Source organism: Lethenteron reissneri, chromosome 57 (genome assembly GCF_015708825.2).
Source record: "Lethenteron reissneri isolate LAM-NWPU_2019-01 chromosome 57, ASM1570882v1, whole genome shotgun sequence".
Lineage (NCBI taxonomy): Eukaryota > Metazoa > Chordata > Hyperoartia > Petromyzontiformes > Petromyzontidae > Lethenteron > Lethenteron reissneri.
In genome coordinates, this window is record NC_083835.1 from 2,668,790 (window position 1) to 2,685,029 (window position 16,240).

The following is a 16,240-nucleotide window of genomic DNA, read 5'->3' on the forward strand; positions in this document are numbered from 1 at the left end:
TAAAATCACGACGTTTCGATCGCAGCAGAAGCAATCGTTTTCCGGTGAAAAAATACAGCAGGCGGACTGCAGGAAAGACCAAAAGAGTATGAATTCCTGCAGTCACGAAAACTTTAAGTCAAGATTTAACAGCTGTAATGGTATACACCGCCACAGTTTCTCGTTGCCTGCCCAAGGTCACGTATCTCTCTCGAACTTGCGTGTGTTCTCTACTGCACGTGATCATCTTCACATCACGCCTCCGATTATCACGGATGGCTACGTACGGTGCGAAAGAAGGTCAACATACAATGCGGTGTAATTCTAAGCGTGCGCCTCTCAATGGCTCTTTGCGAACTTTTCAGCTTTTGTTCCGCTTTCTTTGTCGGCGGCCCGTGTTTCCATGACCAGAATTACCCGGAATGTACCCGAACTCGTTTGAATCTCCGAAGCTAAGCAGGCTGGAGCCTGGGTAGTGCAGCTTTGGCACTCCGACTGATGTAGACTCTACACACATTAACTGGCAGAAATCTTTGAAAAGCCCCTGCTGAAAAATAATCCTTGGGTTTAGTACGGCTTCATCAACCCTCACTAACCAGCGTGGCTAGATTTAAATTACTGAAAGAACCAAGAATAAGTCAACATTATAGACTTCCAGTACGCTCACTCAGGTTAAGAACCAGGCTACAGTCTACATTATAGACTGTCAGTACACTCACTCAGTTTAATAACCATTGTTACAGTCTACATCATAGACTGCCAATATGCTCACCAGCTTAAAAAAACATGCTACAGTCTACATTATAGACTGCCAGTACACTCACCCAGCTTCGAAAACAGGCTACAGTCTACATTATAGACTGCCAGTACACTCACCAAACTTAATAACTAGGCTACAGTCTATATTAGTGTTTTATTTTATTCTATATCATTATTTTTCTACGTGACTTTACCGAAAGAACCAAATAATATGAATTCCTGCACGAAAGTTTTAAGTCAAAATGTAACCCTTCACCACAATGACATCCAGCGGTGGATTAACAAAGGGATGCAAAACTCGCACATGTCCGTGTGTCTGACTGGAGTGACATCGATCAACCTATCGATCCACGTGTGAAGAGACGGCAGCTGCCGAAGCTAAGATCTTCAAGCAACAACCCCCCCCCCTATCTTCTTGGTTCTTTCGGTAAAGTCACGTAGAATGGAAATAATAAAATAATAAAAATACAACATTTTATTATGTTTCATTTTTATTATTTTATTATTTCCATTCTACGTGACTTTACCGAAAGAACCAAGAAGATGAATCCCTGCAGTCACGAAAGCTTTAAATCGAAACAACCCCCTAATCACCATCATCATCATCATCCAAGCTCCTCCACGCTGCATCCACGTGTCAACTCGCACGGGGCGGGGCCAACGGGACGGGGCGAGGCCCCCCGCCCCCACCAGAAAACCACGCGTTCCGATTGGCCGCCCCAACGCAAATCCGGATGTAGGCGGGGCCTGTTCATGGAGGGCGTGGCCTAGCCCGCCATAGGCGTGACCTAGCCCGCCATGGGCGTGACTTAGCCCGCAATGGGCGTGGCCTAGCCCGTAATGGGCGTGGCCTAGCCCGTAATGGGCGTGGCCTAACCCGCAATGGGCGTGACTTAGACCGCCATAGGCGTGGCCTAGCCCGCAAAGGGCGTGGCCTAGCCCGCAATGGGCGTGGCCTAGCTCGCAATGGGCGTGGCTTCGCAACCACGCACTCATGACGAGGTCTGCGACGTCACAGCGTCTAGATGCGAGGAGAGTCGCAGCAGCAGCGACAGCGGCAGAAGGAGCAGGAAGACGAAGCAGGAAGACGAAGGGGAGGAGAACGGGGAGACGACGAAGAACAACAACAACAACAACAACGAGGAGCCACAAAGATGTGCGACGCCACGGATATCGATCAGCGCCCACACGAGCGCTGGGCTCCGCTGGGCGCTGCGAGCAACAGCGGCGACCTGAAGGAGGAGACGTCGTCGGCTCTGGCTCTGGCTCCGAGCCGCGAGTCGGGAGAGCAGCAGCAGCAACAGCAGCAGCAGCAGGATGAGCTGCAGCGCATGGAGGAGGAGCAGGAGCAGCTGAACGCGTCGCTGCTGGCGCTCACGTCGCACTTTGCGCAGGTGCAGTTCCGCCTGCGTCAGGTGGTGCGCGCCGACGCGGCGGAACGCGAGCGGCTGCTGCGAGAACTCGACGACTTCGCCTTCAGAGGGTGCCCGGACGTGAGGGCGTGCGGCCGGCGGGCCCACGACGCACAGCTGCAGCACGACACGGTGAGCACTTGGGGGGGTGGTGGGGGGCTTTGTTGGGGGGCTTTGAGTGTGCGGCTCCTTGAGGATTCACGAGTGAAAATAAGCCCCCACTCGCTCGTGCGCGCGGCGTGGATGTGACGCGCCGTGTTGATGTCGCGTCTCATCGGCCAAAGTGGGGGACCCCCCCCCCCCTTCTCTGGAACGTGGGGAGAGGTGTGTGGGGTGTGGGGAGAGGTGTGTGGGACGTGGGGAGAGGTGCGTGGGACGTGGGGAGGGGTGTGTGGAGCGTGGGGAGGGGTGTGTGGAGCGTGGGGAGAGGTGTGTGGGACGTGCGGAGAGGTGTGTGGGGTGTGGGGAGAGGTGTGTGGGGCGTGGGGAGAGGTGTGTGGGACGTGGGGAGAGGTGTGTGGAGCGTGGGGAGAGGTGTGTGGAGCGTGGGGAGAGGTGTGTGGGGTGTGGGGAGAGGTGTGTGGGACGTGGGGAGAGGTGTGTGGGACGTGGGGAGAGGTGTGGGGAGAGGTGTGTGGGACGTGGGGAGAGGTGTGTGGAGCGTGGGGAGAGGTGTGTGGGACGTGGGGAGAGGTGTGTGGGACGTGGGGAGAGGTGCGTGGGACGTGGGTAGAGGTGTGTGGAGCGTGGGGAGAGGTGCGTGGACGTGGGGAGAGGTGTGTGGGGTGTGGGGAGAGGTGTGTGGAGCGTGGGGAGAGGTGCGTGGGGCGTGGGGAGAGGTGTGTGGGGTGTGGGGAGAGGTGTGTGAAGCGTGGGGAGAGGTGTGTGGGGTGTGGGGAGAGGTGTGTGGAGCGTGGGGAGAGGTGCGTGGGACGTGGGGAGAGGTGTGTGGGGTGTGGGGAGAGGTGTGTGGAGCGTGGGGAGAGGTGTGTGGGACGTGCGGAGAGGTGTGTGGGGTGTGGGGAGAGGTGTGTGGGGCGTGGGGAGAGGTGTGTGGGGTGTGGGGAGAGGTGTGTGGAGCGTGGGGAGAGGTGCGTGGGGCGTGGGGAGAGGTGTGTGGGGTGTGGGGAGAGGTGTGTGGAGCGTGGGGAGAGGTGCGTGGGGCGTGGGGAGAGGTGTGTGGAGCGTGGGGAGAGGTGTGTGGGACGTGGGGAGAGGTGTGTGGTGTGTGGGGAGAGGTGTGTGGAGCGTGGGGAGAGGTGTGTGGGACGTGCGGAGAGGTGTGTGGGTTGTGGGGAGAGGTGTGTGGGGCGTGGGGAGAGGTGTGTGGGACGTGAGGAGAGGTGTGTGGAGCGTGGGGAGAGGTGTGTGGAGCGTGGGGAGAGGTGTGTGGGGTGTGGGGAGAGGTGTGTGGAGCGTGGGGAGAGGTGTGTGGGGCGTGGGGAGAGGTGTGTGGGACGTGGGGAGAGGTGCGTGGGACGTGGGGAGAGGTGTGTGGAGCGTGGGGAGAGGTGCGTGGGACGTGGGGAGAGGTGTGTGGAGCGTGGGGAGAGGTGCGTGGGACGTGGGGAGAGGTGTGTGGAGCGTGGGGAGAGGTGCGTGGGACGTGGGGAGAGGTGTGTGGGACGTGGGGAGAGGAGTGTGGGACGTGGGGAGAGGTGCATGGGGAGAGGTGCGTGGGACGTGGGGAGAGGTGTGTGGGACGTGGGGAGAGGTGTGTGGGACGTGGGGAGAGGTGTGTGGGACGTGGGGAGGGGTGTGGGGAGAGGTGTGTGGGACGTGGGGAGAGGTGTGTGGGACGTGGGGAGAGGTGTGTGGGACGTGGGGAGAGGTGTGTGGGACGTGGGGAGAGGTGTGGGACGTGGGGAGGGGTGTGTGGGACGTGGGGAGAGGTGTGTGGGACGTGGGGAGGGGTGTGTGGGACGTGGGGAGAGGTGTGGGACGTGGGGAGGGGTGCGTGGGACGTGGGGAGAGGTGTGTGGGACGTGGGGAGGGGTGTGTGGGACGTGGGGAGAGGTGTGTGGGACGTGGGGAGAGGTGTGTGGGACGTGGGGAGAGGTGTGTGGGACGTGGGGAGAGGTGTGTGGGACGTGGGGAGAGGTGTGTGGGGCGTGGGGAGGGGTGGGTGGGGCGTGGGGAGAGGTGTGTGGGACGTGGGGAGGGGTGTGTGGGACGTGGGGAGAGGTGTGTGGGACGTGGGGAGAGGTGTGTGGAGCGTGGGGAGAGGTGCGTGGGACGTGGGGAGAGGTGTGTGGGACGTGGGGAGAGGTGTGTGGGACGTGGGGAGAGGTGTGTGGAGCGTGGGGAGAGGTGCGTGGGACGTGGGGAGAGGTGTGTGGGACGTGGGGAGAGGTGCGTGGGACGTGGGGAGAGGTGTGTGGAGCGTGGGGAGAGGTGCGTGGGACGTGGGGAGAGGTGTGTGGGACGTGGGGAGAGGTGTGTGGGACGTGGGGAGAGGTGCATGGGGAGAGGAGTGTGGGACGTGGGGAGAGGTGCATGGGGAGAGGAGTGTGGGACGTGGGGAGGGGTGTGGGGAGAGGTGTGTGGGACGTGGGGAGAGGTGCGTGGGGTGTGGGGAGAGGTGCGTGGAGCGTGGGGAGAGGTGCGTGGGACGTGGGGAGAGGTGCGTGGAGCGTGGGGAGAGGTGCGTGGGACGTGGGGAGAGATGTGTGGAGCGTGGGGAGAGGTGCGTGGGACGTGGGCAGAGGTGCGTGGAGCGTGGGGAGAGGTGCGTGGGACGTGGGGAGAGGTGCGTGGGACGTGGGGAGAGGTGCGTGGGACGTGGGGAGAGATGTGTGGAGCGTGGGGAGAGGTGTGTGGGACGTGGGGAGAGGTGCGTGGGACGTGGGGAGAGGTGCGTGGGACGTGGGGAGAGGTGTGTGGAGCGTGGGGATGAGGTGTGTGTGTGTGTGGCATGACGGTGAGTGCAGTGAGCAGCTTTGTGAGGTTGCTGACAGGTGTGAGAGGATGGCGAGTGGGTGAGTAAGCAGCGGGGTGAGTGGGCCGAGGGGATGAAGAGGTGAGGATGGAGGATGGTGACGTGAAGTGGTGAGGGTAGGGTGGGTGGTGAGGCGAAGCGGTGAGGGGTGGAGAGGGGGGTGTGAGGCTGTGGTACGTGGGATGATGCTGAGGAGGAGGAGAGGTGAAGCGGTGAGCAGGTTAATTGTCAGAGGTGAGGGAGTCGTGGAGTCAGAGGGTACGATGGTCACGTGGGCTAGAGGTGAGGGAATCAAGTGGGGAGGGAAGCAATTGATGAGGAGGCGATGAGGTAGTCGAGGGGTGAGATGCCTGGAGTAAAATGGTCGATGGGTGAGGTGTCAAGGGGGTTTTTTTCGTTATTTCAAGTGTGAGGGACTCTTATGTTAAGTGTTTAAGCGGTCAGGGATGGGTCGATAGGTGGGGGTGGGAGAGTCTAGTGGTGAGGAACTGGGTGGAGAGAGCATGGGGGGGTGTGTCTGTTGTGGGGTTCTGGGTGTCTGGACTCTCTCCTTTTGGATGTCATGGTTACGTGGTGAAAATCACGTGAACTGGACAACAAGACATTTAAAGTACACTCTGGATTTTACGACGACATTTAACCCGGGAGAAAGAAAGAAAAAAAAAACCTCACTATATACGGGCAGTTCGTGGCACTGTCAGAATTTTCGTGAGTGGCCCAGTGTGGATTATATTGAGTGGTGGCTTGTAAGCAATGCGAGTCAGTGGTGCAGTGAGCAGAGTGGTGAGTGTGCTATCATGCGTGCATGAGCCAATTGTACGTAATGCCAGGGTAGTTCTCAAACACAGTGTGCTGCACACACACTGCTTATCTACAAAACTGAAGAATGCCTTTCAGGTGACGGCGTGAAGTTGGCGACCCAGGCCAGGTGACAAGCCTGGGGATGGGTAGCAGCTCCCCGAGCGATGTGACGCATCCCCGACGACTGGTTACTGCTACGTTGTTATGTTGCGTTATTATGACTGTGATGAGCGAAGTTGTGTCGACGGTGTGGGGCTGACCGATCAACATTCCCCACCCGGCCAAGAGAGAGCGGCTGGCAACGCGCTTTGACGTAATGAATGGACCCTACGTAGTCTGGAGGCATATCGGACTCGCGACAAGATGTGCTCTATATACATGCGTTCTTTTGTTGCTGCACTAAGTGAAGTGATAGGGAGGGTGGGAGGTGGGTGACTAAACTAAACAATTTTTAAAAATATATTTTACCAGGTAAGGCCCACTGAACTATCGTCGCTATTTTCAGAAGCAACTCTGGCTATCACAAATGATAGCTCAACGAAGTGGCTTATCACGTATAAATTAATTGCAGCCAAATACTGCAAATGCGTTTTTCTAAATGTGGAGGGGAAAACCGGAGGTCCCCGAGAAAAATCCACGCGACCACGGGGAGAGAGAGAACACGCACACTCCAAATATACAGCAGGCGTCCGGGTTGCGATCGACTGATCAGTATTCTCCTCCTGTTGTTCAAGAGGTCAATCGCCTGGCAACACGCCTTGACGTAGTCTCGAGGCAGATCGGACTGACGAAGAGACGCTTCCGAATGCAGGCTTACGTGCGTTCTGCTATCACTTTGCCAAGTGACGTGCGTCAAAGGTGGCAGGTGACTGATTTAACATTTTCCACTCGGCCAGAAGAGCACCTGGCAAACACATATTCAGGCAACGAATGAACAATGTGTCCTTACATTGTCTGAAGGACGATTGGACGGATTGTATCCTCACAAGGCTCAGCTCTTGAGTGTGTTGACATTAACTTCTTATGATCTTCATGAGCATTTGTCGATTGTTTAAATGGATTTTTTCTGTTTACACGCCTGCATGTCTAGGAGGGACTGGTAAGTGCTCACTATTTTGTTTCTTCTCCATGAACCAACCTGCATTCTGCATGGCCCGTGAACCAAGTCACCCCGAATGATCTTGTCAAATCTCGCTTGGAACTTAAGCGGGGTTGAGCCCGGCAAGTGCTTTGTCATTCAATTTTGTCTCATTCCATCTTATTTAGTCTGTCGTGTTCTGTCTCGTTTCTACCGCTTTCATTTCTACCGTCTCGTTTGTTCCATTAGCCTAAGCATAACACCCGTATGTAATTCACCAATCACGAACCACGAATTCTCACTCGCACGATTCTACATGTAAATTGCAAGCGTAAAAATCAATACGGATTTGTATAAAAAAAATGTATTCTTCGTTTTCATCGGGCATTTATTATTTATACCTCGCCCTCCCGTGTAGCACGTCTCATCGTGGGTTGCGTCAATACCTGCGCACTCTGCACCATGTCACTCTCCGTGGGGGCCTTGACAGCAGCAGCAGCAGCAGCTCGATCAGCGTCACGGGTAGCTTGCAAGGGGCGGAGAGACCTGGCCAGAGGCGTGCGCGTGGCCTGTTGGGGTGTGGTGTGTTCAGGGTGGGGAGACTTGCATGGGAACATTCCACACGCACACTGCTGTGGAGGTGAAGTTGGCTCATGGCGTTAACTCGCTAACTCGCACGCACGGGCAGCAGGAATACATCGGCTTCTAACAATGGGGCTCAAATTGGCCCAGGTGGTGGCTCAGAGGTCAGAGTGCTGAGCTTGGCACCGCTGGTCTGTATGTATATATGTTGAAATTCGTTCGCACCATACATAGTCAACCATGCTAATCGGATTTCCTCCGTTTACGTCCTGGTTTCGATCACCCGCGGTCAACCTGGGTTCTCAAGTGCAGTGGGTTGACGGTCCAAGGGCGGTCTCCAATGACTGCACGCACGGAAAAAGAATGACCACGTTAAACTTGGTTCTGCGATTAATTTGGCTAAGATTCCAGCTGTTAGAATTAAAAATATCCGTTTGACTGTCATGCAATGCACGTTGCGCTCAGTGGCAGGGCAGATATGAAGGTACTGTCCTCTGCTGTGTTTACCAGAGGTCAGGCAAAGGGATCTCGGAGGTAGCTCTGTGACATCCGCTTGCGCAAGCCGTTCTCGAACACGGGGTCGCACTGATCTGCAAGAGCTCCGAATGGATTCCTCATCTCGTAACGCGACGCCGATTACACAGTTGGGATAAGATTTGAAAAACAATAACAAAAATAATTTGGAAAGACCGTGGATAATGTAACGTTTTCCAACATGTGTTTGTCTTCAGAGGGATATAATTACCCGTATGGAATCCAACGCGCAGCTGTTGAGCACAAACTTAATTTGCATATTTATCCGAGGCCTTTTTACTCCGGCTGGTGGTTTTGGGTCACCCCTCGATCGATTTGGGCGGTTTTCAATAGCGCAAGTTCCGAACAGCAACACAACCTCAGACTACAGGTTCATTCACGCAGTACAAATTAGTTGGTGGTTGATGCTGCTGCGTTTGCAGCGGGTCCACAAGCACAAATATCAAACAACTCGGCGCATTTCGTCAAAAGCACTGCTGCATTAAAAGCAAAAAAAATAAAAACAGGCGACGTTTCGGGGCAATGACCCTTCTCCGTAGTGCACAGATCAATTCATATTGGATCAGATTAATGAGAATTGTAATGCTACGCCCACCCCCTCATTATGGATGGACAAACGGACAGACGAACTGAGCTGATGCATGAATGCTTTACAGCCTTTCAATGGAAGGCATTTAAAAGGTAAAATAAACATTGAAATGTACGTATGGATGTTGTACTTCTTTTGCACCATATGTAGCCAACCACGCTGATCGAAATGCACGTGGCACAAACCGCAGTGAGTGCTGGCATTGCTTCAATGCAGCGTGGGCCGCGGTCGAGTGACCGAGCGGCCGAATCGCCTACGCGAGAGCGGTCGTGCGAGTGTGACACCCCCACGTGGGCTCCGTGTGACGCGTCACCTCTCCCCCTTGCGCGCGTGGCTCAGAGCGAACGGGAGAAGCAGGAGCGCCTGGACGCGGAGCGGCAGAAGCAGCAGGAGCTGATCGTGCAGCTCAAGGCGCAGCTGGACGATGTGGAGAGGTTCGCCTACCAGGAGGGCAGTTCCGACAGCGTACCTCAAGCCGAGCTCATGGAACGACACAAGGTGCGGAGAAAACCCATGTTCACGAAAAATAAAAAAGCGGAAAGAAATCAATCTAGATTTGAAGCTGTCGTGACCGCAAGGATTCATACTCTTAGGTTTTTTCGGTGAAGTCACGTAGGTTAAAAAAAGAATCGCACTTATATTCTAAGCATGCTATGGACATCACGTCCTTTGGGAAGCTGTGATTAGCACGGTTGGCTACGTAAGGTGCGAAAGAAGTTCAACACACACACATTGATACACACAGAACTCTGCAGCTGGCAATGCACCACCCGAGCTCGAGAGAGAAGCCCACTGACCGACCTTTAACCCCACTCGAAGCCCTGCACAGAAGTAGCACGTCCCCCTGCCCTCTCTCTTCGACCCCCGCGCGGTCTAGGTGATCGTGGAGGAGCTGCGGCAGAAGCTGGGCATGAACTTGCAGGACGACATCGGCGTTCTGTCGACCGAGGAGCTGCGCGAGCGCGTCGACGCCGCCGTGGCCCAGATCATCAACCCGGCCAAGGTGAAGGAGCAGCTGGTGGACCAGCTCAAGACGCAGATCCGTGACCTCGAGATGTTCATCGACTTCCTGCAGGGTGAGCGCGTGTGCGTGCGTGCGAGAGGATGCGTGTGTGCGTGTGCGAGAGCATGCGTGTGTGCGAGAGGATGCGCGTGTGCGAGAGCATGCGTGTGCGTGTGCGAGAGCATGCGTGCGTGCGAGAGGATGCGTGTGTGCGCGTGCGAGAGCGCGCCGGGGCGGGGGTGGCTCTTCGCGGTGGGTCGTGGCCGTTGCGTCTCGCCTCTCTGGGCCTTCGCTTGGTGTCCCCCTGCTGCTGCTGTTTTAACCCGCGGGCTGCGTGTTGGTTTGCAGAAAAATGAAATCGTTAAAACATTTCCTTTTTCTCACGGAATCTTTTTTTTCGTAAAAAGAGGAAGGCCGAACCGAGAATGGTTTGACGACGAGAGAAGAGATTGGTGCCAGGAAGATGTGGCACCACTTGAGCGTATTGGCACAAGACGGAGGAAAGTGGAAACAAATGATGAAATGTGCAGTGGACACCTATTGGTTATCTGTCCATGGATCATGATGATGAATGTTTTTCATCCCTTGACCGCCGATGGCACAGTCGAGGTGCATGCTGATACAAATTTGATAACCTGCAGAATCTCCCTGTGCGGTAGAGTAGGGTTTCGTTGAGTGTATGGTTGCGCAATGTGGCGATACTATGATATCTCCATGGTAATCGTATTGTCCATCCAGCAAAATGTCGTGATGTCCGTGTCTAAGCGAGCAGTCGTAACAAACCGGTCACTTCAAACGTTGACCGCTCTCCAGGGCAGGTCATGACCTCTAAAAAACAAACTTGCTCACTCTCTAAATTTTGATTTAAAGCTTTCGTGACTGCAGGGATTCATATTCTTGGTTCTTTCGGTAAAGTCACGTAGAAGGGAAATAATAAAATAATACAAATATTAAACAATAAAAATTCTCACTCTCGTAAAATTTTCAAAAGCAGAACAACGAAAAATGTATTTCAGTAAATCCGTGTTGGCGATGATAGGTTATGGTGACACGGTGAAGAAAGTGACGTTCTGGATTTCAATTCGCTTGCGCTGCTGCTACTGCAGAGCTGGAGTTGTGTGTGTGCCCCTACATCCGGTCACTGTTGTTACTTCTCCCGCAGATGAGGTGGGAGCCCCGCTGCAGCCCGGCATTCGGCAGTGCACATGTCCCGTGCATGGGCAGCCCAAGGCAGGAGCGATGGGCACAGGCGTCCCAACCGGTACGTCCTCGCGCGACCGAAGCGGAGTCGCTACTGAGTGCGGTGGCGGCTACGCACGTGGCTGTCTGTAATCCGGCAACCGTGGAGGCAGCAGGGAGGTTTGGCGGATCACTGCACAAATGTTGCGAAAATCCCCCCCCCACCCCGCTCTGCACCGAGGAGCTACCTTACCCTGGCGGTACAGCAAGTGGACTAATCATAATCAAGGTTTTTGGGTCAGATCGCGTTATTTATAAATGTGTCGTAACCCTCCACCACCCGACACGGCCAAACAGTAAAAAATGTGTCACGTTTTTCAAAGGACCAAATAATTCACTTCTTTAGCCCACCGGTGTGTTGAAGAGAGAATCAACAGAGGAGAAAGAGCAAAACTACACGTAACTCTCCTGAAGCCTACTCTTAGGTTTTTTCGGTAAAGTCACGTAGGTAAAAAATATAGATCAAAATTATTAAAAGTAATAATAGAAATAAAATTAAATAATAATTATTAAAAGTAAATAAAGGAATAATTATTAAAATTAATAATAGAAATAAAATAAAATAATAATTATTTCATTTTATTTCTATTACTACTTTTATTAATTTTTATTTTTTACCTACGTGACTTTACCGAAAAAAACCTAAGAGTATGAATCCTTGCAGTCACAAAAGCTTCAAATCTAGAATCTCCTGAAGCCACCCACCCCCTGGTGTGCCATGCCGGCCTTCATAGGGTGCTACTCGCTAACAGCACTTGCCCCAACAGTCTGTTAAGGCTATACGGGCGGGAACTTTTTTTTTGTATTGCTTTGCGAGCAGTCGCCCCTTCAGCTCCACTTGTCTGTTGTTTGACGGCCAGGCCACGTGGATGCGGAGAAGGCTCGGCAGATGCGCGCGTCGGGGCTGCACATCCTCAAGCGGGCACTCACGATGCTGCAGCTGTTCGCCGTCAGCCAGTTCGGCTGCGGCGCCACGCAGGTCGCCGGGGCCTGGTCCACCGAGCCGTCGGATCAGCAGGTGAGCGGCGGCGTTGCAAACGCAGGCACTCGCCGGCCTTCGACGACGGTGTCGAGACGTCCTCGACAACGCTTTCTAAATCTCTCCGGCGTTGATACGCGAAACGAATTTGTACGTCGGCCTGTCCATCCTTATCAGGGTGCGGGGCGGAGGGGGTGCAAAATAACTCTCATAACGTTCCTCTGAAATTAATGAAACTTCATTACCAAGTGTGTTGCTATTACAGACTTACTCTATGAAAGAAAATACAACTTAATTGATTCGAGGGTTGGAAAAGTTTGAAATTTTACTCGCAAATTTCCTGATGGGGGGAAAAGCCACCGTAGCAACCATCGCCCCGCCAACCACTAACGTGAAAACCCTGCTGACTTGCAGCCGTCCGTGAGCCGTGCAGCACCTTCGCGATAACCTTCCGCCGTCGAGAGCAGCGCGGTCGCCAAACCCACCCTCAGCTTCACTTGATGATGACGAGCGAGCGTCCCGCCCCCCCGCCCTCTCTCGCCGCAGGATTACAGCCCGCTGCTGGGCCGGCTCGAGGCGGCCGTGTCCAAGGTCCGCCGCCTGGCGCTGCAGAGGCATCCGGACGGCTGCAGCGCCGGCTCGGGCTCCGACTCGGACGTCTTCTCCGAGGACGCGGCGGCCGCTCGCGGCGGGAGCGGCGCCGACGACGTAACGGTGGCCGTGCGCAAGGACCTGGCGCCGGCGCTGCGCGACCTCCTCTCGCACGGCCTGCAGCCGCCGCTGCGCTCGGCCTCCAGCGGCAGCATGGTGCTGGCGCCCATCGCCTGCCTCCTGCCGGCCTTCTCGCCGGTCAGGTCGTCGAGGGGGTCGGCGGCGGCGCCGGGCATCCACCCGTGGCTCATCTTCAAGGAGTACTACGACACGAAGAACGGGCGCGCTTACATGGAGTCTCCCGCGCGCAAGCTGTCTGAGTCCTTCGGCTTGCGAATAGACGGCGAGACCGGCGGAAGGGCACGTGGAGCGTCGGCCAAGCACGGCCTACTCGTGGCAGTCCACGAGGTGCTCAGCGACCACGACCGGTTCAAGCGCAGCGCCGACTCCGAGTTCAAGGCGCTGGTGTGCCGCGGCCTCAACGAGCAGCGTCTGGTGTCGTGGCTGAACCTGGTGTGCAAGGCCGGCACGCTCGTGGAGGGGCACTACCAGGCGTGGAGCTACATGGCGCGCACCGGCTTCGAGGGAGCCCTCACCATCCTGGGCCGCCTCAGCGACCTTCAGTTCGACCTCCCCGCCGACCTGTCCGTGCGCCAGCTCAAGAACATCAACGACGCCTTCTGAAGCGCTCGCAGCAAGCGGGTCCCCTGGCAGGGACGAGGAATGCCGTCCAGGGATCGGAGGAGGTGGTGTCTCCTACTTAGTCGACTGCACTGTCGCCCGAATTATGAGCGGCTTATTTATATGAACGCACAGGATTTAGCGGTGGTGCTGTATAGCTTGCTCCCGTGTGATTTCAGGTTTTACCGAGTGTCCTTCGGCACGACGTGGGAACTGAAGAAGAGGACTTCAAGAAGCTCCGGAACTGAACAATCTCACAGAACGTGGAGTAAAACTCTGGACATGCCAAACAACAACACACGGCACAACTGTAAAACACATGGCACGGTGGTTTATTTTGTTCGGATTGTTTTACCAATTAAAGGCGTGGTATCTGATAATATTGTTCCTCTGATTTCATATGGTGTATGGGTAATGGGTTGTATGTGTCAGAGGATATTCCATATACTGTATATATTTATTTATGAAGATGTCTAAAATACTACCTTATCGTAGCGTGTGGTACTTTTATGCTGTGGGGCCGTCCATAAATGACGTCACGCACCTGGGGGGGGGGGGGTCAGACATTTGTGACGATGTGTGATGAGGAGAGGGGGGGGGGGGTGAGAAATGTGACGTCACATCAAAATGCGCAACTTTAAATAAATATCGACAACACGTTCTACTTAATTAAAGAGACTTTTTAATAAATGTTTTCTCCTACAACATCAGAGTGCAGCGCCACATTAAATACGCACTACAATGACAATAGTTTAAAGCGATTTGAAGCATGTTTTATAAAAAAAATGGAAATATGTTTTTGGGGGGGGGGCAGAAATTTGTGACGTCATATTTGAGGGGGGGGGAGGGTCTGACTTTTTGTGACGCCGTGTGACCAGGGGGGGGGGGGGGGTAAAAAATCGTCCAAATCGCGTGACGTCATTTATGGACGGCCCCTGTTCCCCGGCTTCAACCCGCAATGACCCACATGGTAAATTAACCCCACGACCTTATGGCGTGGAGAGGCGGTGGAATGACAAAGGGCTGCACATGTACCTTCTCGTAGGCCTTAGTACAATCGATGGCCAGTCTCAATCCACTGTTGGATGGGACCGTTCGCTGGCTGACTTTCATAATCCACAGCCCCATAAAACTCAAGATCTCACTTAAATTTCTATTTAAAGCTTTCGTGACTGCAGGGATTCATATTCTTGGTTCTTTCGGTAAAGTCACGTAGAAGGGAAATAATAAAATAATAAAAATAAAACAATAAAATTCTCACGACGTTTCGGCCACAACGAGGACGGCTGTTTGCCTTGTGGCCGAAACGTGAGAATTTTAGTATGTTTATTTATTATTTATTTCCCTTCTACGTGACTTTACCAAAAGAACCAAGAAGATCATCTCACTTGCTCCATGTCCTGGTGCTTGTCCCTTCCAAGTGTGCTGCCATCCCATTCAGCCTTCATCATTCACTGCCATTCCTTCTCGTGACGCACATGCCCTCGTTTGCCAGCACTGCTTGCAATGTCCCTGACTGTATGAGCAAGCATTTGGACAAGAACGTAAAATAATAAGAAATAAATAACACTGTCCAAACTTGAGTTATTTTGCCCCACCACAATCCACCTATCCATGGTCACCAGTAATCTCCCTTCGCACTGCACAAGCCTGATGATTGGTAAACGTATACCAACATTTGAATCGGTGCTCTCTGCCTCCCATAGGACACGTATACACACACACCATCTCTGTTGTGATTGTAATACGGTCAATGTTATAATTATGATAATGGAGCAATGTGAGAAACGACATGGTAATTTTTTTTTATTGGATGGTAACATGTACTGGATGAAACAACTGCTCGCCTGAACAATTCTGGGTACCTGTGTCTTAAACCTATTTCAGACGGAGCGACCATGACCACACCAAATCTAATTTCTCGTCGCTACTGTTCGTGCCCAGGGTTCTTCGACTTTATTTTCCAGCAAGGCCACAATATTAGCATGTGTCGGCCTGTGCTCCGTTGCATCATGTCACGCGTGCAGACATTTCGACATCGCGTGGGATTGTGATGTCCTATCGTCCCGTACACGTGAATGCCAATCGGTACCGTTTGTCTCTCGTTCTCTCGTCGCTAGTTTACCTCGCTGTCATCTCACTGATCTTCTTGACCTCTTCTTTCCAGCTCTCGCGTTTCGTGTGATTGTCTCTCGCGCGCTCGTCTGTATCTCTGTGCGTCTCTGCGAGCCATATCTCTTGGCTGGCCACTCCAATGAAGAGCCTTGAAATATGGCCCCGGGACAACAGTTGGAGATCCTTGTTCTGAAGTGACGCAGATCCTGTTGGAGCCGAGTACACGCGGCTCAAGTCTTCTGTGTTAGACCCAGAAGTTCAGTCTATAGCACCGCCAATGAGCACTATGCACACAGCGCATTATGTACTTATGGCGTGGCGCCAACACAACAGTGAATGCAAAAGAACAAGCGTTAATTGCACGCATTTTGAATGTCCAAAGCACGCGCACGCGCGCACACACGCACGTCATTTTAAAAAATGCACAGTTAAAGCAGAGTTCATATTCTTGGTTCTTTCGGTAAAGTCACGTATAAGGGAAATGATAAAATAATAAAAAATCTAACAATTAAATTCTCACGACGTTTCGATTGCAAACTCTTAGGTTTTTTCGGTAAAGTCACGTAGGTACGAAATAAAATAAATAATATAAATAAATATTTAGTTATTTTTATTTTTATTTCTATTATTTATTACTTATTTTATTTTTTACCTACGTGACTTTACCGAAAAAACCTAAGAGTATGAATCCTTGCAGTCACGAAAGCTTCAAATCTAGAATTAGTTTCAATTGCAACACAAGCAATCATCATCAGGTGTGAAAACCACAGCAAGAAATGTTTTTGCTGTAATTATTTCCCTTCTACGTGATGACTTTCCCGAAAGAACCAAGAACATGAATCCCTGCAGTCACGAAAGCTTTAAATCGAAATTTAAAGCAGAGTTGTTATTTTCTAAGTT

The 16,240-nt window shown here is 53.3% G+C and overlaps 1 protein-coding gene across 1 annotated transcript; it reads left to right on the top strand.

Annotated features, from left to right (window-relative positions):
• The first annotated feature begins 1,770 nt into the window (after positions 1 to 1,770).
• Positions 1,771 to 13,731, top strand: LOC133357332 (RUN domain-containing protein 1-like). The gene is made up of 6 exons (XM_061575225.1): positions 1,771 to 2,282; positions 9,012 to 9,170; positions 9,550 to 9,748; positions 10,838 to 10,936; positions 11,775 to 11,932; positions 12,440 to 13,731. Exons 1-6 carry the CDS (start codon positions 1,893 to 1,895, stop codon positions 13,226 to 13,228), a joined length of 1,794 nt encoding a protein of 597 aa, XP_061431209.1. The 5' UTR covers positions 1,771 to 1,892; the 3' UTR covers positions 13,229 to 13,731.
• Positions 13,732 to 16,240: the final 2,509 nt, after the last annotated feature.

What these genes read in the sequence shown, in the direction of transcription:
- LOC133357332 (XM_061575225.1), top strand. Translation starts at nt 1,893, where the DNA reads ATGTGCGACGCCACGGATATCGATCAGCGCCCACACGAGCGCTGGGCT. An exon ending in CACAGCTGCAGCACGACACG is followed by an intron (nt 2,283 to 9,011) that starts GTGAGCACTTGG and finishes CGCGTGGCTCAG; the next exon opens with AGCGAACGGGAGAAGCAGGA. An exon ending in CCGAGCCGTCGGATCAGCAG is followed by an intron (nt 11,933 to 12,439) that starts GTGAGCGGCGGC and finishes CTCTCGCCGCAG; the next exon opens with GATTACAGCCCGCTGCTGGG.